The sequence below is a fragment of the Rousettus aegyptiacus genome, unplaced genomic scaffold (genome assembly GCF_014176215.1).
Source record: "Rousettus aegyptiacus isolate mRouAeg1 unplaced genomic scaffold, mRouAeg1.p scaffold_m13_p_13, whole genome shotgun sequence".
In the NCBI taxonomy this organism is placed as follows: Eukaryota; Metazoa; Chordata; class Mammalia; order Chiroptera; family Pteropodidae; genus Rousettus; species Rousettus aegyptiacus.
In genome coordinates, this window is record NW_023416288.1 from 55,802,347 (window position 1) to 55,815,836 (window position 13,490).

The window sequence follows — 13,490 nt, forward strand, 5'->3', positions numbered from 1 at the left end:
ACACCTGTACCTTTTGCTTACATATACTTATACACTGCTTTATAATTTTCGATGTTTCATCACATAAATTATTTCAGTTGGTCTTCCTGATACCCTTGTGAGTCAAAGAAGGCAAACATATTCCTATTTTATAAGTGTAATCCAGATGCAGAGAGGTCAAAAACCTTGCCAAGTAATTTTATTAGTTTATGGCAGAGTCCCTGGCCGGCTCCCCACCCACCCACTTCGTCAAGCAGCTTCTCACGTGGGAAACACCCTCAATCATCAGGTCATCAGGTAACGCGGACATTCTCAACATATCTTTTGCAGTATTCTGTTGAGCTTCCTCAGAACACTCTTTGGTAGAACAAACTCTTTATGAATATTTAACTTATCCTTTTAAGTAGAATGTGTTAAGAGGCAAATGCAGGGTTGAACTTGAGATCATCAGCAGGCCCGGACTTAGGTCTTTTACCAATGACTAGCTATGTGACCCAGAGCAAAGCATATACTGTCAATATTTTGGGGTTGTAAAACTGTAGAAATATTTCACAAAGTTCTTGTGAAATTTAAAAGAGACAACCTAAACAAAACTCATGCCTGGTATTATTTATTAATAATAAAAAACACTTTCAGTCTTTTTTAAAATTTGGCAGCATTTAAGCATGAGACTACAAATAAGCTTCAAAAGCATTTATTTTCAGTTCTTTATACCAGTAAGTAGCACATGATTCTGAAAATTAATTATAACCAGATTATATCCACTCTTTATCAAATAATAAATGAACAGTAAAGCCAACTGGCAATATAATCAATGAGAAGAACAGAGAATCACTTGGTTGGATCATAACTGTTTTATATCTGAATTTTCTGATAAAAGAACCAAACAATCTGTTCAAAACAATACAAAATTATTTTACAAATCAATAAACAACCTGAATTTTAGTTTGATTTCTGCTTATAGAACAGTGATGTGCCTTGTCGTATAACTGCGTCACTTTTATGCAACTTATACCTATGAAATGTATCCTCATTTATTAAAGCAGTGGCTTTCAAATTTTCTTCACCACAACCAAGTGGAAAATAATCATACATCATAACCCAGTGCATATGTACGCACGCACATTCACACACGCATAGAAAATCACATAATCTAGAGTGGTTTACTATGACAGGTCCTACTCTATTCTATTTCATTTTCTTTAAAAATGTTGTCTACACTTTTAAAATTGATATATAATCTAAGTATGGGTTGCAAAAGTGTTTGAAAACACATTATTCAAATATTCTGAATGATACAAAAGAAGATATTTAAAATGCTATTTATGAAAGGCTCCATACTGTATGATTCCAACTATATGATTCTGGAAAAGGCAAAACTACGTTGACAGTAAAAGAACTGGTGGCTGCCAGGGGATAGGGAGAAAGACACGAACAGGCAAAACAGAGACTTTTTTAGGGGAGTGAAACTATTCTGTATGATACTATAATGGTGCATGCATGCCTGTCATAATACATTTGTCAAAACCCACAGAATGTACACTAGGAGAGAACCCTAGAGTAAACTATGGACTCTGGATGATGAAGTGTCAATGCAGATTCGGTGACTGTAACTAATGTACCACTCTGGTGGGGGTGCTGATAATGGGGAAACTGTGCACATGTCGGGACAAGGAGTATATGGGATATCTCTGCACCTACTGCTCAATTTTGCTGTCAACCTAAAACTGCTCTGAAAAAATTAAGTTTATTAATTTAAAAAATGCTACTTATGTAAGCCTCAGTACATGTAACATACATTTATATATGGCTAAGTTCTTTCTTGGGTTATTTAGAATTCAAAATCTACTTTACATATTAAGTTAACATTAATACTAATGCTTTATGTATGCTTTATGCTTTTCGGCATGTCATTATCTTATCTGAGTCTCAGAGTAATCCTTCTAGGCAAGCCAATCATAGCAGAGAGAAGTGGGTGATGCTAAAAGACCTGCTTATGGTCCATGGCAAACTAGAAACAGTCAGGTCTGGAATCTAGGACTTTTGACTTGAGTTCCAAATCAAGGTCATAACTCTTGAAAATACCCCACACCCTAACCTTCTGGCTGACAACCTTTTCAGTAAACAGGAAGCCCTCTCTGCTCTAAAAGGCACTGTCAGTATTTTACCTCCACAGACCAGGTTGCCTGGTATGGTAAACCAGTTTATGTCAGGACACAGAAATAACTCAGAAGTATGATAGGGTATCCAGTGTGCCTCATGCTGGAAGTCCTTCTTGTCCACTCTTGTACCTCTATGTGCCTCATCATCATCTAAGCAACCAAGCACTACAGCACCAGGTAAAAGACATACTAATTTGTGGGTAAGTCATTTTAGTGTCACTTTCTGTACATCCTACGTAATCACTGCATGATGATGATGATATAATTCCAGCATTTAGATTACTCTAGTACACTGAGAAGAATGTAAGAACATATATTTAACCTATCCCAAAACATGATATATCCTCCTTCACTTAAATTCCTCTTAAATTAAGAAAAAGAGGATTCCAGGGGGAAAGCTGTAGTGCTTGATCAAAACAGGCTGGTGATAAAGGCTGGCAATTAATTCCCACCATTGTAATAAGTCTTGGCAGCAATAAACAAATTTCAGTACATTTTAAAGATGTCTGCCAGATTAACTTAAACCCAGTAGCTCCAATCTTCGAGATCACGTGATTCTTATCTAGAAGTCATTTCGAAATATGTCTGGTCCAAGTTTGGGAATATCAATAAAAATTCAAGATGTAAATATCCTTTGATCAATAAATCTCATGGCTAGAAATCTATCCTACACGTATATTTGCACTTTGTAATTATCTTATATACATATTTACTCAAGTACACAAAGATAAATGTATAGAGATGCTCAATTATTTTCAAGTGCATAAAACTAGAAACAATTTAGATGTACATCAATGGGGGGTTAGTAAAAACATTCACTGAACTATTTTACTTACTTTACCCTTGACTTCTATCCCAAAGAATTACTGCTATATTATAGACACATTACTCACAGCCTCTGAGTTATCAATAAATGGATCTGTCTCATCATATCCAGAGCCTATATCAATTAAATCTTGTAGCCGATCCTTCCGGTGTTTATGGGGTTTCCCACCCTGCAAAGAACAGATATGTTAGACTGATTCAGTACTCATAATATATTTCCGTAAAGTTAAAAAATACCTGTTGGAAGAATCCCAAATAATTTTTTGTGACTATTGCCCTCCAGGAGGTTGAATTTAAGTTCCCCGACATCCTGAATGTAAACTGTGCTTGGGGACTTGCTCCCAAAGAGCGGAATATAAAAAAGAGGAGCAAACATAACCTTAAAGTGAAAACCTGGGCGACATTACCTCAGCCAGGTGCTCAAGGTCAACATCGACAGTAATAAGTCATGCTGACATTATGAATCCTTGGTAACAAGTGATAAAAATGGTACTTTACCTGTGTGGTCTTCCTCTCAAAAGCCTATAACCCCAGTTATAGGTTCACAATGGAACTAGTAACAGACGTTCTATAAATAATTGACCAGTATTCCTCGAAGTTGTCAAAATTACAAAAAACAAGGAAAATCTGAAAAACCATCACGGTATAGAAGAGCTAAGGTGACATAATGACTAAATGTGATGTGGTATCCTGGATGGGATCCAAGAACTAAAAAAAGGACATTAGGAGAAAACTGGTAAAATCTGAAGAAAGTGTGGAGTTTAATCAATAGTAATGTACCAATGCTGGTTTGTGAGATGTAACAAAAGCACCATACAAATGTAAGATGTGCTAAGGGAGAGTGGTTAAGAACTACGTAGGAACTTTCTGAATTATCTTTGTAACTTTACTTTAAATCCAAGCTATATGTGCTTTTTAAATGTCACAGAATTATTTACATAGACATACAAGAAAATGAAACATAAGTGCATGCAAAAACTGGTGAAATCTGAATAAGCTCTATAGTCTAGTTATTAAACTGTATTGTGCCAATGTCAATTTTCTAGTTCAGATGACTAATGTAAAAGATATTATTACAGGGAGAAACTAGGTGATGGAGATAAAGGACCTCTCCGTACTACATTTGCAGCTTCTTGTGAGTCTATAATTCTTTTTAAATAAAATTTTAAAAGTAAAACAGCAAAACAAAAATAAAAGAACTAATGAGTGTAAATTCCACTTTTAATGTCACACTTTATGAAGCCTTTTAACTCTGGCTAATTACAATATAAAGAACTCACTCTATCTCAAATATAAAATGTTACATGTATTCTAAAGGTTATATACTATAAGCTTGTTAAAAGTCGTTTCAGTGAGCAGGAAGCCTAAAATTACTGTGGCACTATAAAAATGAGGATTTAGTTCAGTCTCTAAGACTCATTTAAAATATTCAAATAAATTTATTCACTCGAATTCAACTATACTTTCTAAGCATCTTTCTAATACCTCTCCAACCCCTGATTTTTTTTGGGGGGGGGGTGGTGGTGAGGGGCACTGAGGGAGAGGATGCTCAGAGAGAGGAGGGAAAACAAATAGTGTAAAGAATTCTGTCTACCAACATGCCCACACTAAGCCAGGGTGACTCCTACAGAAAGCATGAGATGCAAGGTATAAATTTCTCATTTGGTTTCCATTCTCACAGTGCACTTCTCTCAATGCAAAATGTGATTCTAATGCTGAAAGATGAGTAATATTTGTGTAACACGGTCCTTAAATGAAAGCAAACTGTTTCACCTTATTTCTATGCAAAGAAATAGTGATCTTTTCCAGCGCTTGATGGAAAAAATGGTTATGCTGGGTATACCGAGAGTTGTCTCCAACATGGTGCCATCCCTTTACAAGTAATTTGCAAAAGTAATTCTGACTAAGTGCTATGTTTGTATTAGATATTTAAAACTTAATTCCCATAAGCTCTGACTCCACTGTATGCTTTTCAGTGGACAAAACAACACTATTACTATACCATCCCTCCAACAGAGTCATTATGGTGTGAGATAAAGTAGTAGTTCCCATATTTTCAGATTTTACAAGTTAGGTAAATTTCAAAAAAAAATAATAATAATAATAATAATTCTAGAGACCAATACAGGGTGGCAACCATTTTATTTTGCTAAATAAGGCCACTAAAGGCATAATCTCAGGACAAGGACAATCCTTCTCAAGAAATACCAGTTGGCAACTTTAAACATACAGACAAATGTGTAGCATATATATGTAGACACATATATATACACACAACATATGTGTGCATAAATGCAACACACATAATTAATTGTCCTTACTTTTTCCATTTGTTAGGTCTATAAACTGTTACCTTTATGGTAAGTTATAGAATTACAGTGAGAATCAAAAGTCAGAGGAAGGAAAGAGATATTTCTAAAATAGGAGTTATTCTATTGAGAAAGTCACGTACGAGTGGTTAAGTACATGAGGGATTGTTTCACCCAAAAAAGAGAAAGAGCTCTAGAGGAATGTGAAAACCCACAGACAAAAACTAATGAAGAGAACTAGCTGTCACATACTAAATATATATAGTTATAGGAGTTAAGAATATACCAATAAAACTCAAAGCAATCTGAAAGCATCTGTCATGAAATTTTTTGTCAATCTCTTACATTTCCTGTGCCTCTTCCATGTTTTCCAAATATTCTATGAAGTATTAATGTGATAATAAAAATATCCTAAAATAATTTTTAAAACTTCATATTTGATTTGATAATTCTAAGTTATATAGCTTATTTCAAACCTGTTTAGACTCAAAATTATGTTAAGAACTTATGCTACAGAAAGCAACATGTTAAATGTCAGAAGGAATCTAAGTGTGAAAAGTCCTGTCCTCGAGGAACTTAAGATAATCTTCTCAACAAATTTACTGAGCAACTACCCAGTGTCAGCCTTCATGGAGTTTATAGTATTGTGGCGAGGAGAAAGATCTGACAAATAATTACAGTAGTAAATGGTAGAAAGAAAAATATAGGTGGTCCTGAGACCTTTTTTAACAGAGAAGCTAATCAAGGCTTTTTGGAGACCTTTACACCCAGACTAGGATGACTGGAAGTAATAACTAGTAGAGGCCACTGAAAGGATTAGAACAGGAGAGTAACCTGACAAGATTAGTGTTTAACAAAACCACTATTGCTGTTAGGGGAAATGAACACGGTTGAGGAGGCGATCAGTTATGAAGAGAAAAAATGCCAAGATTTACAAAAAAGTTACAAGTTATGAAGGCATAAAATTATATTTCAGTACCAGTCATGACGAGGATGACAGCTACCATTATGGAGCACTATCCTTGCATTAGCACCTATACTAAGTACAACCACCTATTATATCACATTTGACAACAAATGGGGGAAAAACTAAAACTCAGATATTTTCATTATTCACTAAACTTAAAAAGGCTGATAGTACCAAATGCTAGCAAGAATGGGAAGCAGTTTGAAACTCTCCCATGTGGCTAGTGCAATATGATACAGTCACTTTGGAAAAGTTTGGCAGTTTCTTATCAAGTCAAAGGTACACCTACCACATGACTTAAGGATCCCATCCTTGTATTCTAACTTCAGAGCACTTTATTCATAGCAGCCAAAAACTAGAAATAGCCGAATGCCTATCATCCAAATGCCCATCATCTGGTGAATGGATAAACAAACTGTAGGACATCCATACAACGAATCACCATGAAACAACAAAGAGGCAGAACTACTGATAAATTCAACACATGGATGAATTCCAGAAGCCTTATGCTAAGTGAAAGAAGCCAGACACAAAAGACTGTAAGATTCCATTTATAGAAAACTCTAGAAAAGGCAAAAAAAATCCCCCAAACCTACAGTGACAGGAAATAGATCTGCGATCGCCAGGGTCAAGGCTGGAGGGGGAGGATTATCTGTAGGTAAATACAAGGGAATTTTCTGGAGTGATGAAATTGTCCTGTGTCATGATTGTATAGTGGTTATAGAACTGTGCGCATCTGTCACTTATCAAATTGGCACACTTAAAAGGATAAACTTTATTTTGATTATATTTCAATAATGTTGATTTTTAAAACCCTCACAACTATTTCCACTTTAACTTTCTGCCCCCACAAACCTTTGTTCCTATGTTTATTCACATCTACAGCTTTCTTTCCATTCACCATCACTATGCTGGCTATTGTTTTTCACTTAAAAGCGATAAATGCTTTAATTAGCCTCTCCTCCCTCATATTTATCCTCATTTATCCTATGCAGTATCATCTAATTAAAATTTCTAAATTACCATTTCATATCACTTCCCTGCTCAAAATTCTTCAGTAACATTATACCTACTATAAAATAAATCCCAAACTCTTATCATGGCATATATAAAATGCTTTCTGCATGTTGACTCAGATTACTTTTCAATGTTTTTCTTATAATTTTCCAACTTGAACACTGATCCATTCACTCTATCTATGCTCCCCTAACACACTGTTTATCTTTCCTCATGCTTTTTCCTTATTCAGAATAATCTTTTAATTCTCTCTGAATTCTCCCACCTTCACAGCTCACCTCAAGTTTTAAACCTTTTCTCCTTGATGCTTTCTCCTTAAAATCACAATATTTTTTCTGCTTTCCTAACATATTTTTTTCTAGGCACAACAAGCTGCCTGTAACATTTACCTAAGGGAAACTAACAAGAAAACAACAACAAAACAAGCACCACCACCACCACCTCCCCAAATAGGTTCTGTTGTGATGGGCACAATCAGACACATGCAGAAGTACAAATAACTTATGTATAATTAGAAAGATTTGGGAACATTTAATCTAGTCAAGGTGACCAGTGGTTACCACAGAAAACATAGCTGGTAATCTAATCATTCTGAGTCCATAATCTAATACATGCAGTAACCGGTCTAATTAGTAAATGTGAATCTTATCAATGATAAACAAAATGGCTAAAGCTTTACTTAATTATAATTGTATTAATCTGACAAAAATGCCTCTCAGAAAAGGATCTTACTAGTTTTAAGATCTTCACCGAACATTTTATCAATCACAGCATAACAATATTGATAAAGGTATAAATTGTATATATTATGACACATCCATTCAACATTAACAGCTATTTTAAAATAACATGGTCAAAGCATATTTACTAATACAGAAGGCAACAGAAGCAGTTTATCAAATGTTATGTGTAGTTCAGGCTATTCACGGAAAAGGTGACATTAATGCTAACTAAGCATTTGAAAGTGTTTACGAAGTTAATCATGGAGGTGATATTAAAATAACAAGACACGCTTTTTCAACTATCAATACAAACAATGGGATCTCGTTTACGGAAAACGCAACACAGCGATCCATGTCAACAGATATATATTAAATGCTCAAGGAATCATGATGAGCAGATAATCGTTATCACGGATCGAAAAAGGATGAAATTGGAGACAGTGGTGAAGGAAGGCTTTGGCTCAATATGTATTACTTAAATTTGTTTTAATGACAGGAATGTATTCATGTATTATTCAAGTGATTAAATTTTTTTTTTACTCAGTAGATCACCAGTTTATTATAAAAAGAAGTAACTCAGGAACAGCAGGTAGAAGAGATGCACAGGGCAAGGTCTGGGGAAGGCAGCCCAGGGTGCTTCCAGACGCCAGCCTCCCCACCTCTTCACAGGTTCCCCAACCCAGGGCTCCAAAAATATTTTAAGTGCAAGAGAGCATACACGTGAGCACGCGAGCATTTTTAAAAGCCCTGAAAGAATAATACTCAAACTATTAACAGTGGTTATGCCTGGCAGTCGGCTTACAGATGATTAGGTGATTTTTTTTTCTTTTTATTTATCTGTATTTACACATTATTTTGCAGTGAACAAAATCTTTGAAATATGTAGATACTTCCATACACATAGATCTCTGGGACAGGAAACTCAAAAGAGTGCTTATCCCGGAGTATGAAACTAATTACCTGGGAGTCAGGAGTAGGTGTAGGAAGATCTACTTTTCATATTACTCATGTATCTCTTGAATTTTTAAGTACATGTATTACTCATTCGAGAAATTTTATTTTCTTGGGTCTGGTCCACCAAATGTTCAAAAGCATTCGGTTACTGACTCCAGTCCCACAGTGGGGACAGAGCTTTGGATAACCTGCATTTGACACACCCATCGCTAAGTAGCTCTTCCTTAAATCCCTGTCCAATAGCCAGGGTTAGATAATGTATAGTCTTTGCTCTACCTATTAATGGATTTCTGCTGAAGCATTTATTGTTCAGGCGTGTTCAGTCCCCTGCTTTACCACAGAGGCCACGAAAGTAGTTTTTTGCCCTCAGTTTTCTTTTCCTCACCTCTGGCCTTACTGGAAAAACTTCTCCCCTGGCCAGCTTCCTGCCTCACTCCCCATCCCTGACTTTCTATTCTCTAACCTCCAGTTCTCTAGTTCTCCAATAATGCTAAGTCTGTGACGTGCAAATGATACAAACTGCAACCAAACTTTTGACAGTTGCCAAAAAGGTACAAACCAATTAATATTAAAATTTTACCAAAATGAACTCAAGATAGATTGGTGAAGGATTATTTCACACTGTCTTGCCTACGAGGCTAACTTTGAACTGCTCTCTTTTCAGCATCCTTAGCAAGAACACCCACTGCAGCAAAATCAAAGTCTTATTTAATAAATTCTCTGGACTTCTACAGTTGTTGACGTTAACAGTTTGCACAGTAAATACATCTCATAAAAATACAAAATATATTTTCCAAATTTAAAAAACACTTCAATTTTGCTACATCTAAAATGAAGAAACCCCTTTAAGTCTGTTCCCCTAGGGCACTAGTTCACTATGACTCAGAAAAAATTACTGAGTCATTAATACCTGCTTAACTTGATAATCAGTGTTTCCAGCCAATACAGTCTAATTACACAGTAACACTAAGCTGGAGAACATACAAACAAATAAGATGTTCTTTGTATAGGACCCCTACTGCCTGCAGAAAATAAGAAACCTAACTAATAACCAACATTCATTGATCACCTATGGCAGACTTAGCAAGCTCTACATTAATTGCTAGGACTCCAGCCTAATAATTAAGGAGAAAATATCCCCTGGTCACAAAGCTTCCCTATCTGTCCCAGCCCTGTCACAATCTAAGCTTTCTCCACCTCTGCTGATTTCCTTAACCTACCAATAGAAAAGGGCAGAGATTTAAGTCAGGGGAAAGACAGCCAAGAGCTGATTTCACAGCACAAAAACAGTACACCCAGATTTCTATAATCACCACTTAAGAATACAGGGCCTTCCTCCCAAATATCCTAAAACTGCTGATTCTCAGTTGTTCCTAAGGGATTTAAGGGAGCTGAAGAGTTATTTAGCTCTAAGAGGCCAAGGAATTAAACAGGCATGTCAAGGCAAGTGATTACAATCACTAACTGCAATATGAAATGATTATTTGAGTTGAGAATTCTTCCTTGCCCTTTTTAAGATCTTCTCCTCCATCTGTTTTAAAATGCTATTATTTTGTTTTTATTGTATATGTAATATCATACTATTGGTCTATAGAATATTGGTCTATAGAATCTAAATACACTGTTGTTTGTGTTTTGTAAGTAGAATTTATTCGGTGGTGATGGTAACAAGCTTATCCAAACTGCTTTAACCAAAGCCTTACCAAGTTGATCCCTTAGGGACCAGATCCAACATGAGGCCAAAACAAACAAGAAAACCTTTCAGCCAAGAAACTTCCCTAAAAGCTTTAACCCCTCAGAAGTGTGGATGACCAACTAATAATATGACTGATAGAAATCTTAAAACTCCCCAAAAGAGTGCATAAATGCTTTCTGACATCCACTTGTGTGTTAGTCCATATTTGAGGACACTTTTTAAACAACTGATAATTATTTTAAGTATGAAAATATATGTCCTTCACACTCAACTCAGTAATATTTAACTGTGAAGAAATCATTCGTTGGAAATTATAGTTATTCTAAGATATTGCCATTCTTTAAAACCTATTTGTACAAAATCAGTTTTAAAAGCCACACCAAAAGAAAATCAAGACTTGTTACGGATATACTTTGTTTTTGAGTAAAACCAATGTTAACTCCATTTGATCAACTGTTTTATTTATAAGACTACTCAGAATTATTTTTATACCATCAAATCTACCCTTATCCTTTCCTTTTAAAATACAAAGCCACTATACCCCAAGAGTCCAAAACCACATAGAGTTAAGTATCAAAGGTGGTATTCAAAGTCTACAGAGTATAGTAAGTAGATTTTAAAACTCATAATGTGATTTTATAAATGCTAATAAGTGCCTGGCAGGCTACGAGTCTTCCTATTCAAAAAGTCATTCAAATTTAAATAGTCTTAACTGAGCCCCTACTAGGCACCCAGTGTTGTGCTAAGCACTTTCATTTAGATTACTCATTTATATACAATTCTAGGATAGCAGGATCTTAAAAGATGGGAGGAGTAACAGAGTGAGAAAAAACAAACCACTAAGAAATCTTCCACCAACTACAGGATATCCTATGCTCTCAAAAGCTCAGAGAACAAATCTATACCCATCAAACCCAACATCATTCCCTGCTCGAGTTCATGATATCAGAAAAAGCATATACAACCTAGAAACCATCTAAAACTGGAAGCGGAAACTAGGATAATTAACCTAAATATCTTGAGCCTTAAAAATGGTAATAAGGAAAGGAGAGGAAGGGAGCGGGTTTAAACTGTATTCTGCTTCCTTCCTACAATAATCAAAACAAATCTGAAACCTATAAAGTAGAGATGTCAAAACTTGGACTTAACTATTAAATGAGATTTATGCAGAACAACCAATTTAGTATACGCTAGGTCATAATGCACTTCCCTCCCCCCAAAAACCATTTAGCAATTGATGCTGAATATGGACTGTCACATTACCCAAATAGTAACACAACCGGAAATAGGACATAAGCATTACAAATAGGACAGGATTGGGGGAAAAACACAAACCATTCAATATAGGGTATCCCTTTCACAATTTTATACTCTCTGTAATTTGTTATCACTGCTTTTCAAATCCTTCTACCCTGAGCACATCCTATACGACACGGTTACCCTTCCCTTCTCCCTTAAGTGGCAGCACCGACCGCTCCTTGCATATGAAAGACCAAAAAAAGCCCATAAACTTGCCACTCAGGCCTTCCACCAACCATAGAATACATCGCTAATGCCACTCTAGACCCAGCCACACCTCAGTGTACCTAATCTCTGCCCAAATCTGAAAACCCCCAGTTGAATTTCGCTTGCTCAGTTCTCTGAAATTTCCTACAAATAATCTTCCTCCTCAATGGAAATGGCATCTGCTCCCACACATGCCCTCAACGACTCTGTATGCAGAAGACAAAGGGCAAAATGTGAAAGCTGACAGACTGGTGAGTTAAATAAAGTAGGAACAAAATAGTGAAGCAAGTATACTGAGGTCTCAAACTAGGGCTTGAGAACTGAACTTTGCCCACAGATGTATTCTGCTTGGTCCTCTAGGCGTTCTCATCAGAAACCAACATGTAAAAGAAAGAGATGTTAGAAGAACCTAAGCCCAAGTTCCTGCAAAGTAAAAAAGGGCTGAAGCTGAGAAGCAGCTGGCCCCTTTCGCTAGGGCAAGTGCTGTCCTCTGCTTGAGACAATCACCCATATTGATTGTCCATCTGGCCTGCTTCAGATTGAGCAGCAAAAGTCTTGGGGACTTCTGAATTTGCTACTCCTGAACTATAGGACAGTAAACTATAAGTCAATAAAGATCTTCATTTGTTGTTTATGAGTGATCCTTGGTGAGAGCCTAGCACTGGACAAGACATCTTCTCCCAGGTCACTTTTGGCTTGATGATTTTCTTAAGTGGTTCCAAATAAAAGACCAAATAGTTAAGATGAATCAGTAAAAAGTGACTGAAGGACCAAAGGTAAAGGCCATTTGGAAGAGAATGCCTGAACTAGAAGATCGGATCAGTGTGGGAATCAATCAAAATCCGATATTTACGTTAAAAAGAAATTATGACATTTACAGAATAAAAGTAGCTATCTACAAGAGTGATGTTTAAGTCACTAAACAGCATTCATTTAGAGAGCAATTTCAATATGTCAAACCTGAACAACTTATTTTTTCATCTATGTTGATAAAACTCTTGTGCGATAAAATTGGCTAGGCAGATCTTATTTTCCCCTCACAAGTACCAAAGCATAAAAAAGCCAAGAGTCTTCACTAAAGTGACCCTAGTTAACATGGCAAAGATAGGATCAGAATCCATCCAGCTGCATTAACTCATAAATTGTGCGCTTCTTCCACTACAATACTGCCACAATCTCCATCCACCGCTATCTGCAATGGGTAGAAAAACTACTCCAAAGATTAAAGGGAAACTTGGTTCCATAGGAAATTGGGAGTATCCAATCAATGACTCTGCACCAAAGTCTAAAATGCATTTTGATTTCAAGAACAGAACCTGCCCTTTATTCACTTTGAAACCCCCAAAGGAGAGT

At 36.1% G+C, this 13,490-nt stretch overlaps 1 protein-coding gene across 2 annotated transcripts in view; it reads right to left on the reverse strand.

Annotated features, from left to right (window-relative positions):
- Positions 1-13,490, reverse strand: part of UBN2 (ubinuclein 2) — a 67,363-nt gene that overhangs the window by 46,650 nt on the left and 7,223 nt on the right. For both annotated transcript variants that reach the window (XM_036230835.1, XM_016161900.2), the window contains exon 3: positions 3,035-3,136. In XM_036230835.1, coding sequence (XP_036086728.1) covers positions 3,035-3,136 — 102 coding nt within the window. The remainder of the gene's footprint in view (positions 1-3,034; positions 3,137-13,490) is intronic.